The sequence below is a fragment of the Hyphopichia burtonii genome, assembly GCF_001661395.1.
Source record: "Hyphopichia burtonii NRRL Y-1933 unplaced genomic scaffold HYPBUscaffold_4, whole genome shotgun sequence".
NCBI classification, from domain to species: Eukaryota; Fungi; Ascomycota; class Pichiomycetes; order Serinales; family Debaryomycetaceae; genus Hyphopichia; species Hyphopichia burtonii.
In genome coordinates, this window is record NW_017963731.1 from 950,829 (window position 1) to 973,960 (window position 23,132).

The window sequence follows — 23,132 nt, forward strand, 5'->3', positions numbered from 1 at the left end:
GTACTTTTTTTGTGACATTTTGTGTACCTTACTTATAATGATTTACCTTGGATATAAGCCCATGAACTTCATTCGTTTTCCAAATAAGGGAGGAGTAGTGGCGACTGGCGACTGGTGACTGGTGACTGGTGACTGGTGACTGGTCCTGATGTTGATGCTAATGTTGGTGAGAGAGAGTCGGCCTGAATTAAGTAATTCTACGTAGATGCAGAAATCTAAAGGGCCTGTCTGTTTTGAAAGTCAATAAGCGACGGTAGAACCCAAGCTGAATTCTCTCATTCAACTGAAGTTACCTCTGTTCGAAGTTGTCGTTTAGTTACATAATTTTGCACATTTTTGCATTTTTTTGCAACAATTTTTACTCTTCTCAGGGGAAGTAATCCCACAACTACAACAGACATAAAGGACTACTTTGATGACACCACCCCGTTTGCGCCATACCCAACCAGCCCTATAGGTAGCTGGGTGTAGTGATCGCCAACTTTACATACTTTCTGAGTAGCTCTCGTGAACGAGAATAGTTCGAATTGAAAAGCGAGCAAACCTGCCAATTATACCTCTTCGCTCGAAAGTGAGTCATCCAACACGTATCTCATATCTTCTCCCTAGAGTATCTATCTAATAGCACAACCATTCGGGTTCAAATTGGTGGGCCAGGTACTTGATTGGATAAAGACCCATACACCTTTCACGTGAAGAATCCGCACACTACCTACGTTCATTCGAAAAAAACAAACCGATTCACGTTAAATGGTTCAAACAGTCTTACAAAGATTGAATGTTTAGGTGCTTTCAATTTATAGGATACTAATAATCTGTACAAATCATTTGGCTGAAAACAACTTTGTTCAATTTGATCGGATACACAAGATTTGAGGCGTTGAGCTAGAGCAAAATACGGTTTTTTTCATTCAAGCATTTTTTTCATTTTTTCAGTTTTTGATTCATTAGGTGGCATTTTCAGATCTATTCAAATATTGGCACCCCTAACCAAGAATGGCATATTACCAACAGAATTTGAACAATCCAAACAACATGCAATTTTACCAGAGCAATTACGCCAATGCGTACCAATCGCCCCCTCAAGCAAGCACAGGATTTATGAGTAATAGTGGGATGGGTGTAATGGATTCCGGTTTTGGAGCCAATATTGACGTGAGTGGGCCAATGGGATCAGGTCAATTGACTCCTGGTATCTTAGCAGCATTTGGTACGTCTGGTTATCCAGGTGAACCTCCATTACTAGAAGAATTGGGCATAAATTTTAATCATATCAAAACAAAGACTCTAGCCGTATTGAATCCTTTGAATAGAAATATTCACTCCGATATTATGGCTGATTCGGATTTGGCAGGTCCCATTCTATTCGTAATGTTATTTGGGACATTATTATTATTAGCCGGTAAAGTACAATTTGGTTACATTTATGGTGTAGGTTTATTTGGTACTATCAGTTTACATTACTTATTTAAATTTATGAGTGAAGAGATTACTATTGACTTGATAAGATCGGCATCGGTTATAGGTTATTGTTTATTACCTTTGGTTTTGATAAGTGTCTTTGGGGTTTTCATATCTTTAGATAACCTATTAGGATTTATCTTGAGTGCACTTGCGGTATTTTGGTGTACATTCTCTGCTTCTGGATTCTTCGTTGTTGTTCTTAAATTAGACAACGTTAGACCTTTAATTGCTTATCCGTTATTCATATTCTATAGTGTTTTTGCCTTGATGGCAATTTTTGTTGAAAAAAATTAAAGGTTTTGTTTCATATAAAATTTCTAGACATCAAATATTTATTTTCTTCTTTTTTCATTCCACGATTCTTTGACGTGAATTAATGTCTCTCTTGTATATTATATAATCTTCCAGTCTCTTGTCATACTCTATTTTAATACTACATACTATACTATTTCCTACTGGTAGGAGCGGGCCAACCAAACTGAACGACTGAAAAAAAAGACTGAAAAAAAAAAAGACTGAAAAAAAAAAAGACTGAAAAAAAAAAAGACTGAAAAAAAAAAATGGAGCGATAATGAAACCCCGACTTTAATGTTTCTGATCAAGAGACAGTATTCCATGTCTTTTTTGAATAGCATAAGGCGATATGGCCTTCCAAAAGCTCTGCATAACCATGCAAGTAAAATTACTTTTTCCACAACTACGCTACGTTCGAAATCCTTGTACGTTACAACCCCGATTTTTTATGTCAATGCCAGTCCACACTTGGGTCATTTATACTCCATGCTACTTTCTGATACTAGAGTAAGATGGGAAAAGCTAAATCCTAAAAACAGAGCCTTTCTTTTAACTGGAACTGACGAGCACGGACTTAAAATTCAAGAAGTAGCAGCTAAACAAGGAATTGAATGTCAAGAATTGGTTGATCTGGTATCACAGAACTTTAAAGTATTAGCAGAAAAAATGAATATAAAATACGATAGATTTATTCGAACGACCGACGGTGATCATATTGCAGCAGTGAAGTACTTTTGGGAAATCATGGAATCAAAAAATTTAATCTATCAAGGATCTCATAGTGGATGGTATTCTATCAGTGACGAGACTTTCTATCCAGAAAACCAAATTGAATCGATAACTGATGCAAGCACTGGCAGAGAAAAAAAAATTTCAAAAGAGACTAAAAACGAAGTAAAGTACCAAGAAGAGACTAATTATTTTTTCCGATTATCAAAATTTCAAGGTGACTTAATTCAGTTTTTGGAAAACAATCCTAATTTCATTAAGCCACAGAATAAGTATAATGAGTTATTGAAGGAGTTAAAGGAGTCCAAGTTGACTGATCTTTCAGTTTCTAGGCCATCGTCCAGATTGAACTGGGGGATTGAGGTTCCAAATGACCCATCGCAAAAGATATACGTTTGGTTTGATGCATTAATGAATTATCTTACTGCTGCCGGATTTCCTTGTGAGTTTGAATTACAAAATGGTCTATATAATACCCCCGAAAAGAACTTATGGCCAGCAACCCATGTGATAGGTAAGGATATCATTAGATTTCATTGTATATATTGGCCAATATTTTTGATGGCAGCTGGAATCGAATTACCAAAACAAGTGATTGTTCATTCGCATTGGCTTTCTGATGGATTCAAAATGAGTAAGAGTTTGGGGAATGTGGTCGACCCCATGTCAACCAATCTGTATTACGGACAAGATGCATTAAGATTTTTCTTAATGGAGAATTCAAATATTGAAACTGATTGTAACTATAGCGAAAAGAATTTTTTCCATACTAGAGAAAACCTAATTGGCAAATATGCAAACTTGATTACAAGATGTGGAGGTGCATCTTTTAACATAAGGGAAGCGGTTGATAATTACTATCAAGGGAAATTCAATGACATTAACCAATTACTTAAAACCCACTTACTCAATCAAGAAGAACTAGAAGCGATTCTCGATGTGAAAAGTGAATTAGTCCAAGATTTGAATGGCTTATATGAATCAATGAATGGGAAGTTTAGTTCATTTGATCAAATGAAAGCCATTCAGGATTGGTGGTCAGTGAATGAAAAGGCCAACCTCTTATTTCAGCTTGGCCAACCTTGGATCTATAAAAAAGCAATTAACAACGAGTCTTCAGAAGAAAAGAAACATGCTTACGAGATAATCAGAAGCTTTTATGTTTTCATGGCTGCAGAAACCGGAAGAATTGCGTCCATACTCATTTATCCAGTCATGCCAGAATTATCAACCCGATTCTTAGACCGTTTAGCGGTGGATGCCGCCAAACGCAATTCCGATTACTGTACTATCGGCAGTGATCCTACGTACGGAACAAATGCCAACTCAAAGCTGCATAAAGTCCCAATAGAAAGAGTCCCCATGAGAGGTGACTAATGTAAATAGACAGACTACTAAAGTAAATACTACCAACTTATATATAATTTAATAAATACAACCAACTTATATATAATTTAATAAATACAACCAACTTATATATAATTTAATAAATACAACCCACTTAAGTATAATTTAATAAATACAACCAACTTAAGTATAATTTAATGAATACAACCAACTTAAGTATAATTTAATAAATAGAACCAGCTTAGATTTAATTTAAATAGATATATCTAAAATGAACAAAACACCCAGACACCACACACCCTCTAATGCACAAAGTAGAAACCGTTGTCGAGGCCCGTCTTTGGAAAACCCATTCAGCAAGTCGACCCCCATGTCAAAATGGTTGCAAATTTCCTGATTCTATTGCAATCAAGATTAACTTTGAAATAATCAAGGGTCGAAACAGACTTAAACTCGGTTGCCATTCCCATATTTTGGGTAACAACAAAAAATCAAATATTTTACAAGAGCCTATACCACCTACATTCCTGCTGGCGTACTCCAACATCACCTTGATAAAGTTGTCCATGTCGTATCAAGGGTTCGCTACCTCACCACCAGCTTTCATCTCAGTTCCTACGCTTCGGCGTATCTTTTTCAAAACTGACAGTTTTTGACTTTTTTTTTTTTTTACTGCGGGCATTTTGTTTGCGCCTGACGATTTATTTCAAATTTTGAGGCAATTACTAAAAGAAAACGGTGCGTGCACGATGGTCCACCATACAAACTGAGGAAAAAAAACAAAAAACCCAGCGAGATTTGAGATTATAATGGGTTCAACAAGTATAGTTATCATTAGATAGTGACATTCATTACCTTTGACAGTATTTGAACTTACGTGTTGTCAGGTTGATTTAAATTAGGTTGGCTTATCTTGTTTTTTTTTTTTTTTTTTTCGTTGGTTGTTCAGTGTATTATCCTTTGGAAAAGCTTTGAGAAATAGGTTGCGTAAAAAGCGCTAAATACTTCTGGCGAAAACGATATTAGAGAGGATTTTCCATCAGTTTTCGGGATTGAAATACACTTGGAGGCTTTCTTTGAATTTGTGAATTGAATAGAGTGATTATCCGAAATACCTAATATTGTCTATTGATAATAGACTTTAAACTATTCATTAAAAAACGATAAAAATTACTTTTCACCATATTTTCCGTAACTTTTTCATATAACCCATCCAAGTACTTGGAAATGACGAAAAGAACCAGGCTGTCTAGATTAGAGCAGTTGAATGGTGGTTTCCCCGGCGAGGAAGATGAGGATATCGTGGGGCCTCCAAAGAGAAACCGTGTAAATGTCTCCTATAATGAAGATTCAAACGAGGACGACTTAGAGGATGCTGATGCTACAGATGATAATAAGGAGCCAGATCCAAATACCCGCCAGCGGGGCCCGGTTGTTGAAGATGAAGATGAAGATGAAGATGTTTTGCCGCCAACTTCATCCGACGACGAAAAAGATGATCCTAATGAAGAAGATTACGTTGAAGATGACGAGGACGCTGGTCCACGAAGACGTGGAAGAAAGAAAAACAAACCAAATAGATCGAGACGTGTTTTGTCCGATGATGAAGATTTCGAAGACGATGGCGAAGACCCGGAGGATGAGTTCCTAGAAGAACTTAAAGAAAAGAAATTCGTCGCTACAGATGATGATGAAAGCGAAGACGATTATGCTTATGGCTCCCGTCCTGCCAAAAAGAGAAAAAATCGCTCTCGGTCTAGATCAGTGGAACCCAGAAGAGGCAGGTTAACAAGATCAAGAGCTTCAGTAGAACCAGAAAAATTCGAACAACAATCAGAACCAGAAGAAGAAGATAGCATCCGTAAAGAAATTGAAGATTTATACGATTCTTCTCCTGATCCAAGTCCCATAAAACACAAGCTTCGTGAAAGAGGTAAAATAGATTATACGATACCTCCTCCAATAACAAACGAAGCTCAATTTGATTCTGCACCTCCTATTGCAGCTAATTCATTTCCTTCCTTCAACAAGGGAAGACCGCGAAAACAAAACATTAATAAAAATGAATATAGAAAAATTTTGTTTCCCACGGCCGGTCCATTTGGTGGGAGTGATGTTTTATCCTTATTTGGCACTAATATACCTCCAGGAGGGATTCCAATTCCTGGTATGACCGATAATAATAATTTAACTGCAATTGGTCAAAATGTAAGTGATTCAGATTCTTCTGAAGATGAAATTGCCCCAATTAATGGCCTGGCAACTGTTTCAAAAAAACCTTCGAAACCATCAAACCCTGGTCAATTATCAGCTGGTGGTAATGTTTTGGGTTCTGGTAATTTAATCAAAGCTGGTGGACCTAATGAAAAGGATAAAAAGAAGAATAATTTAAGTGATACCGATCCTTTAGGAGTTGATATGAATATAGATTTTTCCGTAGTTGGTGGTTTAGATAATTATATCAATCAATTGAAAGAAATGGTTGCTTTGCCTTTATTATATCCAGAATTATATCAAAATTTTCATATAACTCCTCCAAGAGGTGTTTTATTCCATGGTCCTCCTGGTACTGGTAAAACTTTAATGGCAAGAGCTTTAGCCGCTAGTTGCTCTACATCCACAAGAAAGATAACATTTTTTATGAGAAAGGGTGCCGATTGTTTGAGTAAATGGGTTGGTGAAGCTGAAAGACAATTAAGACTTCTTTTTGAAGAAGCTAAAAATCAACAACCTTCTATAATCTTTTTCGATGAAATAGATGGTTTGGCCCCAGTTAGATCTTCGAAGCAAGAACAAATCCATGCTAGTATTGTTTCAACCTTGTTGGCCTTGATGGATGGTATGGATAATAGAGGTCAAGTCATTGTTATAGGTGCAACTAATAGACCTGATTCTGTTGATCCTGCTTTAAGAAGACCTGGTAGATTCGATCGTGAATTTTATTTCCCATTACCAGATATAAACGCTAGAAGTGAAATTTTAAAGATTCATACTCGCAAATGGTACCCTCCTCTACCATCAGAATTCATGAATAAAGTTGCCGCTTTAACAAAAGGCTATGGGGGTGCTGATTTAAGGGCTTTGTGTACCGAAGCCGCTTTAAATAGTATTCAAAGAAAATATCCTCAAATATATCAAACAAATGATAAATTGAAAGTTGATCCTACCAAGGTTAGAGTATTGGCTAAAGATTTTATGTTAGCCATTGATAAAATCATTCCTTCTAGTGCTAGATCAACCTCTTCTGGTTCAGCGCCATTGCCCGATCATTTAAAGCCTTTGTTGGAGAAAACCTTCAATGAAGCTACAGATAAATTAGAAAACTTATTACCAAACTCAATCTCCATTGGTAAAAAGAAAAAAGTGACTGCTCTAGAAGAAGCTTCTTATTTGGATCCCACCGCTAAAGATGCTGATGGTGGATTTTCCAAGCAAGAATTATTGAAGAATTTAGAAAATGCAAGAATTTGTAAACCTCATCTATTGATATGCGGTGATCAAGGTTTCGGCCAACAATATATCAGTTCAGCAATTCTTAATTTCCTAGAAGGATTCCAAGTTCAATCTTTAGACTTAGGTAATGTATTTGGTGATTCTACTCGTACCCCAGAACTGTGCATAGTTCAAACTTTTATTGAGGCAAAGAGACACCAACCATCTATCATTTTCATCCCCAATATTGATATTTGGTTTCAAGTTATGCCATACTCGGCCAAGGCCACTCTCACAGGTCTATTAAGAAATTTAAAGAGTACCGAAAAAGTATTGTTGTTGGGAATCTCTGAAACTAATCAGGATGAACTCGATAATGACATTAAATTAATGTTTGGTTTTAATAATGAATCCAATAACGTTAGATTGACTGCACCTGATAAAGAAGCCAGATTAAAATTTTTCAAAACATTAGAAAATACCTTAAAAATGAAACCATTTGAGTTTATCAATGACTTGGAAAATAGACCTAAAAGGAAATTGAAGAAGCTTGAGATTCTCCCACAAGAAACGCCTAATAACCAAGCTCAAGTGAAAAAACAACTCAAAGAACAGGAATATAATGATACAAAATTGAAAAATATCTTGAAAATTAAGTTGGCAGGTTTGATGGACTTATTCAAAAATCGTTATAAGCGTTTTAGAAAACCAATTATTGATGAAAATATGTTGTACCATTTATTTGAACCAGCCATTTTACAAAATCCTTTGAATCAATATGAGGTGCTCTATATTAAATCAACTGACCCCAAACACAAGAATATGATTCAAGAATTGAGTACTGGTAGATTTTACTACAATATGGACTTGGATATCATTGAGGAACGTTTATGGAACGGATATTATTCTGAAGCGAAACAGTTTCTCAAGGATATCAAGCTTATTGTGAAAGATGCAATTACTTCTGGTGACAGAGAAAGAATTTTAAAAGCAAATGAAATGTTAACCAATACTCAATTCGGGATCGACGACTTCAATAATCCTGAATTTGCAAAAGCCTGTAGAGAAATGAGAGAAAGAGAAATCTCAAAACAGGAAAAGATTTTAGAGGAACATTATAAGTTACAGAGGGAATTTGCAAAAAGACAAGCTGAAAATTTAAATACTTTGGATTTGAATGGTGTACCCATACCTGATGCTCCTCTCGTCACTACTAACATAATCAAGGATTCTACCGCTGAGATTGAAAGTGGTGAAGATAAGCCCGTTACTAGTAACGGTGTTTCACATCCTCCAGTCGACTCTAACGGGAAAGTTGAAGAAGATGCGAAAATGGAGACCAGCTTACAGCAGAACCAAACTAAGAGTAACAGCGCTGAAGGGGTTGCGTTTGATTCTGAGCCTAAAGACGACTTTAAGGAGACAGAGAAAAACATCAACAATGAGGTTTTACCTTCCAAAGATACTCTCACTAACCCAACAGCATCAGAACGTTCTGAGGATGTCAACGGGCCTGAGGTTGAGTCGGAGTCAGAGGCTGAGGAAGACCTCAATCATGATTTGACTCGAGAATTAATTCTCGGGGATCGTGTTCATGAATTCTTCGAGAATGTAATTCCTGACATCACTGAAAGTTATAATATCGAGAAACTTGAAATAGCAATGGCCAAATTTATGGATACCATCTGGACTGACAGAAGTAAGTGGGATAAAACGGAAACGGTTAGTAAACTTTTCGATGTGGCGGCTGAATTGAAGACTGCCTTGAATTAATCATGCTACGACTTTTAAAACATATGTACTTTAGTTAATTAATAGATAATACTATCTCTACAAGAAAAATTTGTAATGAACTTTTATATTATGATGAAAAGAAAAAAAAGGACAATTAAGTGTTAGGTGAGAATTAAAAATACAAAGTGAAATCTATTATACAAGGTCAATCGGTCGGGGTTTCGAAGAACATCTAATCTTCAGCACTTCCGTCTCTTGGTCTATAACTGATGTTTTGTTCCGTCAAGTCACTGATAATATGCGGAGGCAATTTACCGTTTATCTTGATGGCATACAATCCCGCCACGAATGAATCTATTCTCAACCATCTTGCTACCCATGACTGCTTGTTATCCTCTCCCAAAGCAAGTAATCCTTCGAAGGATGGGGAAGTGCAGTCTTGAACTTGATTATCGTCATTATCTTGGAAATGTAAGACACTTTCACAGTTAGGACATCCTTGGTCAACAAATCTTCTGAAAGGTTGAATGATACCGCAAAGCATGCATGCTCTCTCTGTTTTGGTGGACATCTTATCTCTTACTATGTAACAAAAGCTGGCAATTAAATAGCTATGTCTTGCACGTAGTATTTAGTCAAAAGCGAAAATACTCCAAATCTTTTCAAAAACCAAAAAAAAAAAAAAAACTGAAAATTTTTGTGTGTGTTTACCAGCTCTTCAATAGATTCAATTTCCTCTAAACTAATAGAGTTAGCCTTACCAAATCTGATTAGAACTTGATAAAGTGTATGGTTTAGAGATGATAAGGAACCGCATAGCTAATGTCTCGAGGATCGGGGTACCTAATACCAGAATTAGGATCCAGAGGCGAAATTTTTCTTTCGAACCAACAACGATTATTGCATCAATGACAGAGGGCTTACAATTGATTCATTCATCAACAGGCGTACCATGGTGGGCTCTTATACCTTTAACGACATTTGCATTACGATCAGTGTGGACGCTTCCTCTTGCTATTATGCAAAGAGTAAAGTCACGTAAGCAAAATGAACTAATACCAGTGGTAGCTGCTACTAATCCGGTTGCTAAACTAAATCTTGCCAAAAAGGCCCAAGTAGCCAAGGCCCAAGCTGAAAGAGGTTCTGAATCTTTAAAAAACAAGGATGCAACCTCCAATGACATACTTGCCGTGCAGTCACCATTAGCTACCATGAAGTATGAACAAATACTCTTGTTAGCGGCCAAAGAAACAAATAAAAGAAGGAAAAGTCTATTCAAGCAGCATAATGTTCAAGGATGGAAGCTTCTCATCCTACCAGCATTCCAGTTTCCGTTATGGGTCTGTATGTCACTAACAATGCGAGATCTATGCGGATGGACATCATGGGATACCATGTCAAAAAAACCATTAGACCCTTCCTTGTATAGCGAAGGTATTGCGTGGTTTTCTGACTTGACCACGTATGACAGCCTTCACGTATTCCCCATTGCTTTGGGTATAGTTGCCTTGTGTAATGCAGAGTTTATGATGAAGACTCACCAACTTTTGAGACCTCGAACTAAAAGAAGATCTTTAAGGCCAACAGTATCAGACGCTTTAGGAAACATGTCCAAAATGTCAGTAGCTATTTTAATGGCCATCTCTATGCATGCACCAATGGCCTTGGTTCTTTATTGGACTAGTTCACAAGCTTATTCTTTAGTTCAAAATATCCTTCTTCAAACAATGCTTCCCATTAACTATACCCCAGAAAGACTTATCGATTATAAGAAACTGAAAGCACCAGATTCTAAACCCGTTATCAATCAAGAGAGTCGCTCAAATTTGTAAATAGTATAAATGATTACACTTCAAAAAACTGTAAAACATATTCTACATAATAAAGAAAAATATGCAACTAAAATTTGTTCGTTATAATTTCATTTAATATACATGAACATATTGATAGATATCAGGCTAAATCAATATAGTCTTGTTCATAATTTATAAGCATGAAGTTTTCATCCTCGAGCTCCAAACTTAACTTATTAATGTTTTTGTTAGTTTCGTTAATTATCGTTTCCAAGCTAGATGATTCGTTGAGACCTAAGGAAGTCAAAACGCTTTTATTAATTTGATCACTTAACTTATTGACTTTCTTTTGATAATTTTCTAAAATATACATAACACCAGGATAGTTTTTTACTGATTTAGAATCATCAATTAACAAAGCCTTGCATATTTCGTGGACTTTCTTGCTACGACCTTTATCTCTTGAATATTCTGAAAGTAAATATTTACTCCAAGAAATAGCTTTTTCATAGGCTTCCGCTTCAGAGTCACTGGTTTTGTATTCAAAATCAAACTCGAAATTTGAAGAGTTCAACTTTATATCCAAATATTTCCTTAAAAGATAAAGTAGTTTAACATAATCAACTTCAAACAAAAGTTCACGTAAGACATTTTTATTCATGACGTTTGAGTAGTTCGTCTTGAGAAATTTGCTTAATTGCTCAAATTGATTATGATGTAAATATGGTTTGATTAACTGTCTGTCATACGAATGTGAAGGATGTTTGGGGCCCTCGTCATCTTCTATTTGATTAAGCCCGTTAATTTCATTTTCAAGAGTTTTGAGGTCTTTATTAAATGCTTTTAAAGTTCCAAGATATCCTTCATGTTCCAAGTACCCACTTAGAAACTCATTAATAATTTTGGGGTCATCATTCATGTATGATAGTAACTCTTGAATAGTACTAGGAAACCCATCCTTGAAAGGCATGGAAGTTGGGGGTTTTAATTTCTGGACCTTATCAAGTTCCGTTAAATATAATTGATTTTGCTTTTGCGCTTTATATTCTTTGACATAACTATTAATATTGAATTTGAAGTCCTTGTTACCAAAGTTGGCAATCACTTCGGATTTTGATGATGGGGCAGATGTCTTCATCTTCTTTGTTCCAATGAGCTCGAATCCTATAACAGGATAGACCGAGTTATCTTCTTCATGCTCGAATAAACTGTCTTTGGTAGATAATCTTGACTTAATGCTGTCATAAGGAATAGATCTGACTAGAATACCATTCAACGTTATGAATACGGATTTGTCAATGAAATTTATTCCACAGCCAACTATATCTGATCTGTATGATTTTCTGTTTTTGGTTTGAGAAATGTTAGTGTTGAAAGGAATCTCGAGATCAATACTACCATTACTTAACTCATCTGGTTGGGGTCTCCCCAATTGAGAGAGTCTCCGATTTAAATTCATTGCTGCTGATCTTTGACGCGATTCACCTTCTCTGATGGAGTTTTGGAAACTCAGTTCCTCAAAATTTATAACATGGCTACCCTTCATGATTCCAGCTTTTAAGGATAAATAATGTTGAATTTCATCGCTGAGTTCAACGTATGCATCATTATCCCTATAATAATATATATCACTCTTGATAGCTTCAAGGTCAACTGGGACCCCTCCTACTTTTGCAGTTCCAGAGGATGGTCCTGGAGGATCCAAATTAACTTTTCGATTGATGAAACCCATTGAAAAATGAAGGGAATTTTCTGACGATTCAGACGAATCACTCATGTTTATCAATGGCGACGAGTCGTGATTCAGCAGAGATTCTTGTTTTATAGCTAATTCATAATAAAACACGCCAACCAAAGGGCGTACAGGCTTGTCCGTTATGAAATTATACCATTTGTAGGCAAGATCTGGAGATTCTGAAGATGCTGGAGGTGCGATTTTTATACTAGGTGAACCTTTCGAATTACTGATTTCAAAATTGTAACTTCCTTGTAATTGAGCAAAGCTTTCTACTGTCATCAAAGGTGCCCATGAAACAGGCAACGCGTAATCGAAAAATGATCCGTCATCGAATTTGATTAGCCTTCTGGGAATATTATAGCTTCTTGACTCTGTTCTCTTGGTGGATACAAGCAAATCTTTCAAATATTTATCTAATTCATCTACGTAATTATCAGGTATGTGGAACAAATCTTCGTTTAAAAATACTTCACCAACTTTTTCGGACAACTTGGACGAATAATATTTTGACTCATCTTTCGAGCTACTCCCTGCATTCCTTTCTTTATCTGCTAAAATTCTATCTCTAAATATTTGCCATAATTCATAGAGCCTAGCATCCGAAATATGTTTGCTATCCATAGGGTCTTTACCCAAGATTCCTAAAATACTAAACTTATAGATAAGCTTTTGCTTCAAAATCTTATCAATATTCTTATCCCCAGTGATCTGGTTTTCAGGAATTATATGTCTTTCGTGTGGATTCACGTATTTAACAGAATTATGGGAAATCACATTCGAGTTGGCAAGCTCTTCATCTTTGGACATAAGTTGCTGTTTAAGATTGAGCCCATAACTAGTGTTGAGTAGATAAGGTGGAACCACATACAAGACATCCGAATGGTGGGCCATTGTGGTCAATTTCAATTGTCGAATAGGTAGTCTGATCTGTTACTGGAAGCTTCTCCGTATTTCGTTCTTAGCACTCTGTCGCTCTATCCTTTATCGCTAGCACTCTTGTGTAGTTTCTTCTCAAAAGGTTTTTTGGTGTACGGGCTGGTTGTTGGACATTGATTCAAAAAAAAGTCAAAGTATCACTGATGAGCTTCACAAGTTAATATCTATAGGTTCAAGTTTAATGACAGATCATATAGTTGCTGGGGCCCAGAAACACTTGACTGGAATACCTTTGAGTGTGATTTCCCAAGGGGCAGAAGCATTGGTGTTCAAAACAAATGTACACCCGTACCTGACAAGTCCAAGTCTAGCTAATAAGGAAGCATTCATAATAAAGTATAGGCCACCCAAACCATATAGACATCCAAAGATTGATGCTTCAATTACGAAAAATAGAACCATTGGAGAAGTGAGGTTCATGTCAAAGCTCCAGAAACTTGGAGTTAATGCTCCGGCTGTGATTCTGGCTGACTTGGATAATGGGATTATCTGGATGGAATATCTAGGCACGGAGCTACCTAATGGCGATGTGAGTTCATTCAAGAATCATTTATGGTACTTAGAAAGAAATAAAGAGCCTTCGTTTTGCACTGATGATGACGTTAAGTTATTATGTCAAGAAGTAGGTAAGCTAATAGGCAAATTACATTTGAATGACATGATTCATGGAGACTTGACCTCGTCTAATATTCTATTGCAGGATGGCCAGCCTTTACTTATAGACTTTGGATTGTCATCATACTCTGGAATGCCTGAAGATAAAGCAGTTGATTTGTACGTTTTAGAAAGAGCAATTGATAGTACCCATTCGGTATATGCCAAACAATACAATGAATGGATGTTAGAAGGATACGAGCAAATACACATGGATAAAGAATACGGGAAACAGGGGACAAAGAAGTTTGTGGAGGTTAGTAGGAAGTTGGATGATGTAAGATTAAGAGGTAGAAAGAGAAGCATGTTGGGATAATGAATGTTTATAAAAATACATAATATATACAAGGAATATTTCTTATAATGCTTCTTCAGTTTTATCGACGATCCCGTTAACATTTGAATGCACTGGTTCTCTGGTATTTTTGCGTCTTGGCCATAATGAAGGTAATTTAACTACCTGAAACCTTGGTTCAATACAACGTTCGATAAACCAACTACGTAATTTATTTTCAATTAACGAAGAGATTTTAGGAACATCTTGTAGTTTAGCTCTTGAACCTATTAATGATTTAACGGTGAATTCCAATCTGTAATCGGGAGAAAATGAAAACATTAAAGCCGTACCATTACTATTACTGGAAGAATCATGGTCCTTGTTATTATTTGATAAGTTATTACCCTGGCTTATATCAGTGAATTCTGGATCATTGGTATTAATTAACGAAACCGTTAAGCAACCCGAAAACCTTACTATAGAAACTGATAGTTGCACTGGTAAAACCGCTGTTAATGGACGAGGGTGATTCAATAATAACTTAGTATCGATACCCAAGGTTAAAGTATCCGATAAATCCACGTCAATCTTAGCTTCCAATCTGCCAGACCCGTCTTTACTGTGTCTTATACGACAATTTGAAAAAATCGGGAAGTCGTCACCAATATCAATTTCAGTAATTTTAATCTTGTCTAGATAATCCGGTAACTCCAGTTTAGATAAGAACTCGTTTAAAGAATGATAAATGTTATCGGATAATAGAGCTTCCGTTCTCAACTGGGAGATTGTCTGGGCAATTAAAACATTAAACCAATCTAAAGATTCCGAAGAATGATTATCAACGTCATAGTATGTTTTTTCTAATATACTTGCTAATTTAGATTTGGTAACTTTAACATGTTCATCTTCGTTATCGGATAAATAACTATCAATTAGATCATTATCTTTATCTGGCTTTTCAGAATTTACTTTATCTCTTTTAACTATTACATTAGAAGCATCTTTACTTGAAGTTTTAGGAGAAATTGTTGTTGAATCAGCGAACACGAAGAATTTGATAAAAATTCCAATTACAAAAATCACACTTAATTGACCAATAATGAGGCCTTGAGTGAAACTCCAATTCAAGTTCAGAGATGTATTTATTTGATTAGGAGTTGTTTGTAAGTATGAATTATCTTTTATGAATGATTCTTTATGTTGTAATAGTTCTTGTTGTTGGAGCTTTAATTGGCGTTGAAGATGATCATAAACCTGATCGATGATTACACTTTTATCATAGTCATCTGAATAAGGAGAAGGAGTTGAATGGATTATATCATTAGACATCTTTACCTAACAAAGTATAAGTATCTATAATATATAAGTATACAATTTTTTAGATGCGCAATAGAAAATGTTTATTTAGGCCCGATGCTAAAGATATAAATACGAAGTATATACAAGTCAAATAATCAAGTTTTCTTTGATTTTTGGCTTACTGGTTTTTTAATTTTTCTAGGAGTGGTTGATTTCACTTTCTTTGGGGATTTTGGTTTCTTGGTTTCTTTATTAATTGGTAAATCGCTTTCATTTGAATCTTCATCATGAGACTCTTCTACTTTAATCCAATCCTTCACGTTTGAAAAAATTGATTTTGGAGGACGATTTAAGTCACTATTTTTATTACCGATATATTTTGAGGCAAATTCCGTTAAGGGACTAGTTGCTCTTGAGTTTTGATCTTCAAAATCACTATTCAAAGAAGAAGAGGACCCATTTGGTTTTTTATCATCCAAAGAATGATTATCAAAAGATCTTCTACCTCTAATATATTCTCTTACCTCGAAATATAAATCTTTTGAAACGTTATTTATACTATTTTTATTTTTCATCCAAGCCGATCTGAAATCATTTATATGTTTTTTAAATTCTAGTTCATTTTTCTTTAACCAACTAACATTTAATTCTTTTCTAGTGGCTCCACGGGCAAAATTTCTCATTAAATATTTATCATAATCTCTAATGATTTTAGTAATTATATCAGAAGTTGAAATACCTTCGGTTCTTTGAGTAGATAAGAACATTCCTTGTTGTTTAATTGGTTTATAAACGTCATCCGATTCTGCAGAAACATAAGGTTCATCATCATGAGCAACATAATCAATCTTATGTTTTTTCAAAAATTCCGGAGTCACTGCCCAAGGACAATTTGGAATAACTTCATCAACCCATTTACAATGTAATAAAGTTTCACACCGTTGATTATCAGTTAAAACCGTTAAACCTTTTCTTTTATGAGTTTCCACATCACTAGGAACACCACAAACTAATTCAACATTTTCAAAGGATTTTTTAGCTTGCTCTAATTGTTTCATATGACCAAGATGAAATAAATCAAATACCCCATCAGCATAAATTCTAACTGGTCTATCTTTAGGAGGAAGATTAAATTTAAATCCCTTTGGTCTGAATTTTCTTAAGTCTTCTGGTAACTCTTCATCTAATTTACGTTCATTGGCTTCGAATTCTTCCTCTTCTTTAGTTTTAATCTTTCTACGTTTGTTATTGATTTCATTCTTAGGTTCAATTTTCAAGATTTCCGAATCCAGACTATCATGTTCCTGATCATCTGAGCTTAACGGAGTGGGTGTGGAGTTATTCGATTGAATTTCATCATGGCTCCTTTTTTTATTCTTGCGGAAAACTGACATCAATTTAGGTCCAAATGAATCAACCGACAATGTTCTTGCAAGTGGCGATCCGGATTTCTCTGGAATATCTTCAGTTGGCTTGGCCATGCTCATATAATTGGCTTATACTAGTCTACAAAGGAAGAAGGGAAGAAAGAAGCAAGAAAGAAGGAAGACAACAAGCAATAGGCTAACTTTGTTTTTTTTTTTTTCCCTTCCTTCTGTCTCAAAGTTTATTAGCCAACAAACGTTTAATTTGCTTCCCTTTGTGTACAGTGTACAGTATACTTTGTTCGAGCTCTACACCCATCTCACTGCATTCCTTGAGCTCAATTGGCACTGTTCGACCAAGTGACAGTGCAGTCATGAGCAGTAAAGATTACTGCAGAACGAAATCCAGAAAACACGCCAGAAACGCCCTGGAGTACACGCAAAGTTGAAGAGATGTAAAGAGTCGAAGGTGTGAAAGGTGTAAAAGTGTTGAAAGGTGTAAGTGTTAAAAGGTGTAAGTGTTAAAGGTGTAATAAAAAGTGTTAAAAGGTGTTGATAAATGGGTGAATAATTGATGCAAACTAGTAATTGATTAAACTGGTAACTATTTGACAGGAGTTAGGCTGATCCGAGCATGTGAAAAAGGCTACCTGGTGTACGGGGTTGTGGGAGGTACGGGTGGGTGGTATAGCGAGAAGAGAGGATACACTGATAGGAATGATCAACTCGGTATTAGTTCCACTTGACGGACAACATGTCGAGGATATATTCACTTTCAGACTTGAGGTTCATCAAGCCTGCAGCCCTCCGCTCGTGGTTTGACCAAGGGTGTCTGGCCACCAGTGGCAAGTTTGCTGTGGTGGACGTGAGAGACTCGGACTACGTGGGTGGACATATCAAAGGTGGATACCATTATCCAAGTAATACTATTGATGAAAAATTACCCGAATTACAACAGACCTTGTATGAGAATAAAATCAAGGATGTTGTATTCCATTGCATGTTATCCCAAGCAAGAGGCCCTAAATCCAGTCTTAAATTCTTAAGATCCCTCAACGATATTGAAGACCCATTGAAAATTGAATTTTTCCAGCATGTCAATGTATGGGTTTTACAAGGTGGTTTTAGTAAATGGCAGGAGTCTTACGGTGAAGACTCAAGCGTTACTGAAAGCTACGATAAGGATTTATGGAAATTTGGCAATATCGATTTATAATGAATTAATGCATTCAATTAAGTTCTGATTGTTTCCGGTCGAATACTTGCTTTCAAATTTGTATACCTTTCTCCTTTGTATATTGAATTGACAATTTCTTCTATGAGCCTTGTAACAAAATTAGATTACACGAAATTAAATTCATAAATCCTAAAAGCTCTTTTAATGTACTATCCCACTGTTAACGCGAAACAACTACTCGAAAGGACTTGGTCAAATTTCCAACTTACGCGATTCAAGCGGTGGTAATGTACGCAAGAAAGAAGAAAACTGCTAAAGCCATTCCATAGCCCTGGGCAAAAGAGATCTTTTTTGTTACTCTTACCGTTGGCTACCCCCTGTTGGTTACGTCTTTTTCTTAACGGAGTACATGATCATGTAAGTCTGGTTCGAGACCTGTTTAGTATTTTGAGCCAGTAATGAAAAGATGGAGAACGCGAATTGTGAAGGTGAAACTTTTTCTGCGTCTTTCTCCAGTCGAGGTCTCGAAGAGAAGGCCCAGTCCAGCCAGTTGAGCCAGTTGAGCTAGTTGGTTGGTTGGTTGGTTGAGCTCGAGCAGTGGTGGACCAGACGTGGTGGTAGCTAGAGTAGAAAGATGATGTAACTTGATTACACAAGTAAATTGGTTAATACCCTGGCTACAATCTAAATATAACTCATGAAGCTTTTTGCATCCTGTTTATATTTACTTTTCAAAGGTTGTTAATATATTGCATTACAATGAATATCACCCTTTTGTAGGAATGGGAAAAAGAAAAGAAGGCCATGGCTCAGCATCTGAGCTCTTCTTCATGTTATATAAAGCATATCGAAATCTTGGGTTATTTATGATTTGAAAAAAAAATTTCAACCGTTGATACCCTTTTGATACCCCCCGAAAGCTTTAAAGAATATGGTTTCATTCACTAATATAGCAGGAATTCTTTCTATAGTGAGTTCCGCATTTGCTGCAACTGCTACTACTTGTAATCCAATTAGTAGTTCTAATTGTAATCCGGATCCGGCTTTAGCCACTGATATTACTGAATATTTTACTTCTAACTCATCTAACTTTGATGTTAAATCCACTCCAACTGGGGTCGATTTAAGTGATGATGGGTTAAAACTTACCCTAAACAAAAGATTTGATAATCCTATTTTAAAATCAAATTTCTATATAATGTATGGACGTGTTGAAGTTCATTTAAAAGCTGCAAAAGGTAAAGGGATTGTTTCTTCTTTTTATTTACAATCAGATGATCTTGATGAAATTGATATTGAATGGTTAGGTGGTGACGACACTCAATTCCAATCTAATTACTTCTCAAAAGGTGATACTACTACTTATGATAGAGGTGAATACCATTCTACTTCTGGTGCTCCTCAAGATGATTATAATAATTACACCATCAATTGGACTGAAGATCAAATTGTTTGGTACTATAATGGTAATGCAGTAAGAACTTTGAAATCGGATAATGACGAAGGTTATCCTCAAACCCCATCCTATATCATGATTGGTATTTGGGCTGGTGGTGATAGTTCAAATGCTCCAGGTACTATCGAATGGGCTGGTGGCTCTACCGATTATAATGATGCTCCTTTCTCAATGTACATCAATAAGTTGTTAATCAGTGATTATTCAACCGGTTCAGAATACTCCTATGGTGATCAATCTGGTGATGCTTCTTCCATTAAAGCAAAAAATGGTGAAGTTAATGGTAGAGAATCAAAAGCTGATATCACTGCTGCTGATAAAACAACCGAATACGATGGTGATGACTCAAGCTCTTCTTCCTCTTCCTCTTCCTCTTCTTCTTCTTCCTCTTCCTCTTCTTCTTCCTCTTCTTCCTCATCTTCTTCATCTTCTTCCCCATCTTCCTCTTCTTCATCATCTTCTTCTTCATCTTCCCCATCTTCCTCTTCCGACTCTTCCTCTTCTTCCTCATCCTCCGCTTCATCTTCTAAACCTTCCAGCTCGAGTAAGTCTGAATCTTCTTCTAAATCTGACTCCTCCTCCAAATCTGACTCTTCTGATTCATCCTCTGGCTCTTCATCTTCTGATTCCAGCTCCTCCTCCGATTCTTCTAATTCCTCTGGCTCTTCTGGCTCTTCGGGTTCCTCTGGCTCCTCAGACTCTTCTAGCTCCTCTAAATCATCAACTCCATCTTCAGTTCAATCCTCTAATAATGCCTCTTCTTCAGCTTTTAAATCTAGCATTTTAGCAGTTATTGCTTCATACTTTCTTGCTTTAATTATTTAATTTTAATTTCTTACATAACTTAGATTCTAAAAGTTCGTTTATTAATGATTACAGGTTCATATTTTAAATATAAAAGATAGATTACTTATCATGCGTGTAACTTGAGTATAAAAATGTATGAAGATTTTTTAGTAAAACAAATGAGAAAATGAACAAAGCATTATACTGTTTAAATTGATGAAGTTAATTGTTATAAAAATTAAGAAAAAGATAAAAGCAAATTTAGGAAAACGGAAATTAAAAAGAACTGTGGAACTAGATCAAACTAGGTCCTTCATAAACACTATTTGTGAAAACTGGTTGTTGAATAGGAGCCTGCTGGAATTGTTGAGGTGGTTGCTGGAATTGCTGGGTAGGTTGTTGTTGAAATGGTTGTTGTGGGAATGGTTGAGTGGGTTGCTGTTGGAATGGTTGAGTAGGTTGTTGTTGAAACTGCTGGGTGGGTTGTTGTTGAAACTGCTGGGTGGGTTGTTGTTGAAACTGCTGGGTGGGTTGTTGTTGAAATTGTTGAAATCCAGTAGCTTGTTGTTGTAATCCAACCTTAGCTTGATTTATATACAAATCTCTTTGTTGATCTTCTTGGGTTTTCGGGAATACAGCAACAGTTGGTAAATTTTCTAATCCTCCAGCGGTTGGCTGAGGTTTCAAAGTTTGAGGTTGAGATTGAGCATGATTGAAAAGGTTTGTTGTGGTTTGTGAAACTTTAAAAGGATTGCTACCGGTAGTGGTTGGATTAATAGGTTGTACGCTATTAGGTTGAGGACGTTCATTTTCGAAAGTTAATGCTGTTGTGTTATTATTTGCAAATCTTGTATTGGCAAAAGGGTTTGTATTATTTGCCGAAATTGGATTACCAGTAACGGAAGATGTTAATTTAGCGAATGGGTTAGTATTGGAACGTTTTAATCCACCAGCATTACCATTTTGAGGGGCGGTTAGTTGAGGTTGTAATGATTGTTGTGGTTGAACAAATTGCTGCTGTTGAGGAAGAGGTTGAGTATATTGAGGTTGAAGTTGCGGCTGGAATTGTTGTTGAGGTTGTGATAACTGATTAAAAGCTTGAGTATTGGTACCTAGTTGTTGAGTTTGAGTTTGTTGGGGTTGTAAGAATGGGTTATTACCAGTGACTTGGGATTGAATTGGGTTATTTGATTGAGGACCATAACCACCAAAGCCAGCTCCAGTGTATGTCGGATTAATTTGTGGTTGTGCTTGAACTTGTTGCTGTGCTTGAACTTGTTGTTGTTGGTTTACTACTTGGCCTTGAGGAATCATACCTAATTGATTACCGTTGGGGTTTGTAAAAATTGGAGCTTGAACTTGACCAATATTACCAGCCCAAGGATTAAAAGTTGACTGTTGAACTATAAGGGACTCTGGTCTTTGACTATTGGAAGAATCTTGATTTTGATTTGGAGGTTGTAAGTTTTCAGGAGGAGGATTCGAAATTTTCACGTCTTTTTTACCAGATGAAGGTTTACTTGTATCTAAATTTTTTTCCATGAGATATTGTCTTCTATTAAGTTCGAAATTTGGATCATCTAAGTATTCTTCTAAAGAAGAAGTTAATGCAGTTGGGGCATGTTTTATCGTTGGGACATGAAGTTTGGTAGCGTATTCTAAATGTTTTGCAACTCTTAAATAATCAATAACATATTTTGTTTGATCAACAAATTTTTTATAAATTTTTAAAGCTCTTTCAGCATCAACCTTCGACATTTCAAAATAATGTTCTAATAAATTTATAACACTTTCATTTAATTCTTGAAATAAAGCTAATAAATCATTAACTAATAAACGGAAAGCAGTTAAAGTAATATCATTATTTACATCATTTTCAGTAAAATTATTTTTCAATAGGGAATCAATTTGTTTTTGAACACTTTCAGCTTCTCTTAATAACCCTTTTTCCACTGCTAATGAACGTAGTCTACCGCCACTTTGATTAGTACTATTATTTGATCTTTCGTCTCTAACATAGTCGATACCAGTTTCGGCGTATTGCTTAACCCGAACATGTAAATATTTAGCGTATTTCATAATAAACCGAACATCTGAATTAAAATTATGATTTTTCAGAATATTCGAATCAGATAAATTTAACATATAAGGAGCTTTTTGAGATAAAAATTTCAAAGTAACATCTCGATCACCTTCTCTAATCAATATATGAATCACAATTAATGATTTATAAACAACTGACCATGCACTATCTTGAAGTCTTGTTTGTAAAGCCCTCATTACCGTATGGAAATTTTCAGCAGCCACCGAGTGATCTATTGAGGTTGACATTAATATTGGTTCAATGTATTTAGGCTTCGGAGCCGCTACTTTCACTTTGGTAGCTCCTTTAACAATCTTTTCATATGTAGTCATATTATTTGTTAACAATTAAGTATTATTGGATTGGTGACGTGGGAAAAACTCAAATCGGAATAACAGGATCAAACTCTCAATTGAACAGCACCAGACCAATACAAATCAATTCTAATGAATAGCAGGTTAAGTGTTATTCACCTAAACAAGTTGACTGATCTTTGAATGAAATCAAATAGTATAGCTAATAGATTGTCTCTAGACGTAAGCTATAAAATTCTATTTTTTTTTTTTTTT

General features: G+C 35.8%; 13 protein-coding genes across 13 annotated transcripts; 8 read left to right on the forward strand and 5 right to left on the reverse strand.

The window, feature by feature from the left end:
• Positions 1–954: 954 nt before the first annotated feature.
• Positions 955–1,758, forward strand: TIP1 (transporter; the record flags this gene model as incomplete). The annotated part of the gene is made up of 1 exon (XM_020219728.1): positions 955–1,758. Exon 1 carries the CDS (start codon positions 997–999, stop codon positions 1,756–1,758), a length of 762 nt encoding a protein of 253 aa, XP_020076299.1. The 5' UTR covers positions 955–996.
• Positions 1,759–2,043: 285 nt separating this feature from the next.
• Positions 2,044–3,952, forward strand: MSM1 (methionine--tRNA ligase). The gene has a single exon (XM_020221372.1). The coding sequence runs from the start codon at positions 2,080–2,082 to the stop codon at positions 3,862–3,864; it is 1,785 nt and encodes a 594-aa protein (XP_020076300.1). The 5' UTR covers positions 2,044–2,079; the 3' UTR covers positions 3,865–3,952.
• A 35-nt stretch (positions 3,953–3,987) lies between these two features.
• HYPBUDRAFT_209295 (uncharacterized protein) lies at positions 3,988–4,589 on the forward strand. Its single transcript, XM_020223058.1, has one exon. The coding sequence runs from the start codon at positions 4,140–4,142 to the stop codon at positions 4,488–4,490; it is 351 nt and encodes a 116-aa protein (XP_020076301.1). The 5' UTR covers positions 3,988–4,139; the 3' UTR covers positions 4,491–4,589.
• Positions 4,590–4,777: 188 nt separating this feature from the next.
• HYPBUDRAFT_139915 (uncharacterized protein) lies at positions 4,778–9,039 on the forward strand (the record flags this gene model as incomplete). The annotated part of the gene is made up of 2 exons (XM_020219729.1): positions 4,778–8,448; positions 8,620–9,039. The coding sequence occupies exons 1-2, from the start codon at positions 5,062–5,064 to the stop codon at positions 9,037–9,039; spliced, it is 3,807 nt and encodes a 1,268-aa protein (XP_020076302.1). The 5' UTR covers positions 4,778–5,061.
• An 81-nt stretch (positions 9,040–9,120) lies between these two features.
• Positions 9,121–9,605, reverse strand: HYPBUDRAFT_153107 (transcription elongation factor). The gene has a single exon (XM_020221373.1). It carries the CDS (start codon positions 9,569–9,571, stop codon positions 9,233–9,235), a length of 339 nt encoding a protein of 112 aa, XP_020076303.1. The 5' UTR covers positions 9,572–9,605; the 3' UTR covers positions 9,121–9,232.
• A 149-nt stretch (positions 9,606–9,754) lies between these two features.
• On the forward strand, positions 9,755–10,832 carry HYPBUDRAFT_153108 (membrane insertase; the record flags this gene model as incomplete). Its single annotated transcript, XM_020221374.1, has 1 exon — positions 9,755–10,832. Exon 1 carries the CDS (start codon positions 9,909–9,911, stop codon positions 10,830–10,832), a length of 924 nt encoding a protein of 307 aa, XP_020076304.1. The 5' UTR covers positions 9,755–9,908.
• A 121-nt stretch (positions 10,833–10,953) lies between these two features.
• Positions 10,954–13,422, reverse strand: HYPBUDRAFT_109455 (glucose-induced degradation complex subunit; the record flags this gene model as incomplete). The annotated part of the gene is made up of 1 exon (XM_020218705.1): positions 10,954–13,422. One exon carries the CDS (start codon positions 13,420–13,422, stop codon positions 10,954–10,956), a length of 2,469 nt encoding a protein of 822 aa, XP_020076305.1.
• Positions 13,423–13,648: 226 nt separating this feature from the next.
• Positions 13,649–14,437, forward strand: HYPBUDRAFT_148989 (serine/threonine protein kinase; the record flags this gene model as incomplete). Its single annotated transcript, XM_020220169.1, has 1 exon — positions 13,649–14,437. One exon carries the CDS (start codon positions 13,649–13,651, stop codon positions 14,435–14,437), a length of 789 nt encoding a protein of 262 aa, XP_020076306.1.
• Positions 14,438–14,479: 42 nt separating this feature from the next.
• On the reverse strand, positions 14,480–15,727 carry HYPBUDRAFT_108944 (ERMES complex subunit; the record flags this gene model as incomplete). Its single annotated transcript, XM_020218669.1, has 1 exon — positions 14,480–15,727. One exon carries the CDS (start codon positions 15,725–15,727, stop codon positions 14,480–14,482), a length of 1,248 nt encoding a protein of 415 aa, XP_020076307.1.
• A 125-nt stretch (positions 15,728–15,852) lies between these two features.
• PCT1 (choline-phosphate cytidylyltransferase) lies at positions 15,853–17,178 on the reverse strand (the record flags this gene model as incomplete). Its single annotated transcript, XM_020220170.1, has 1 exon — positions 15,853–17,178. The coding sequence occupies one exon, from the start codon at positions 17,176–17,178 to the stop codon at positions 15,853–15,855; it is 1,326 nt and encodes a 441-aa protein (XP_020076308.1).
• Positions 17,179–17,815: 637 nt separating this feature from the next.
• Positions 17,816–18,277, forward strand: HYPBUDRAFT_110360 (phosphatase; the record flags this gene model as incomplete). The annotated part of the gene is made up of 1 exon (XM_020218758.1): positions 17,816–18,277. One exon carries the CDS (start codon positions 17,816–17,818, stop codon positions 18,275–18,277), a length of 462 nt encoding a protein of 153 aa, XP_020076309.1.
• An 875-nt stretch (positions 18,278–19,152) lies between these two features.
• HYPBUDRAFT_153111 (glycoside hydrolase family 16 protein) lies at positions 19,153–20,597 on the forward strand. Its single transcript, XM_020221375.1, has one exon. It carries the CDS (start codon positions 19,170–19,172, stop codon positions 20,517–20,519), a length of 1,350 nt encoding a protein of 449 aa, XP_020076310.1. The 5' UTR covers positions 19,153–19,169; the 3' UTR covers positions 20,520–20,597.
• Positions 20,598–20,615: 18 nt separating this feature from the next.
• On the reverse strand, positions 20,616–23,072 carry HYPBUDRAFT_125069 (uncharacterized protein). The gene has a single exon (XM_020219325.1). The coding sequence runs from the start codon at positions 22,893–22,895 to the stop codon at positions 20,775–20,777; it is 2,121 nt and encodes a 706-aa protein (XP_020076311.1). The 5' UTR covers positions 22,896–23,072; the 3' UTR covers positions 20,616–20,774.
• Positions 23,073–23,132: the final 60 nt, after the last annotated feature.

What these genes read in the sequence shown, in the direction of transcription:
- MSM1 (XM_020221372.1), top strand. Translation starts at nt 2,080, where the DNA reads ATGTCTTTTTTGAATAGCATAAGGCGATATGGCCTTCCAAAAGCTCTG.
- HYPBUDRAFT_209295 (XM_020223058.1), top strand. Translation starts at nt 4,140, where the DNA reads ATGCACAAAGTAGAAACCGTTGTCGAGGCCCGTCTTTGGAAAACCCAT.
- HYPBUDRAFT_153107 (XM_020221373.1), bottom strand. Translation starts at nt 9,571, where the DNA reads ATGTCCACCAAAACAGAGAGAGCATGCATGCTTTGCGGTATCATTCAA.
- HYPBUDRAFT_153111 (XM_020221375.1), top strand. Translation starts at nt 19,170, where the DNA reads ATGGTTTCATTCACTAATATAGCAGGAATTCTTTCTATAGTGAGTTCC.
- HYPBUDRAFT_125069 (XM_020219325.1), bottom strand. Translation starts at nt 22,895, where the DNA reads ATGACTACATATGAAAAGATTGTTAAAGGAGCTACCAAAGTGAAAGTA.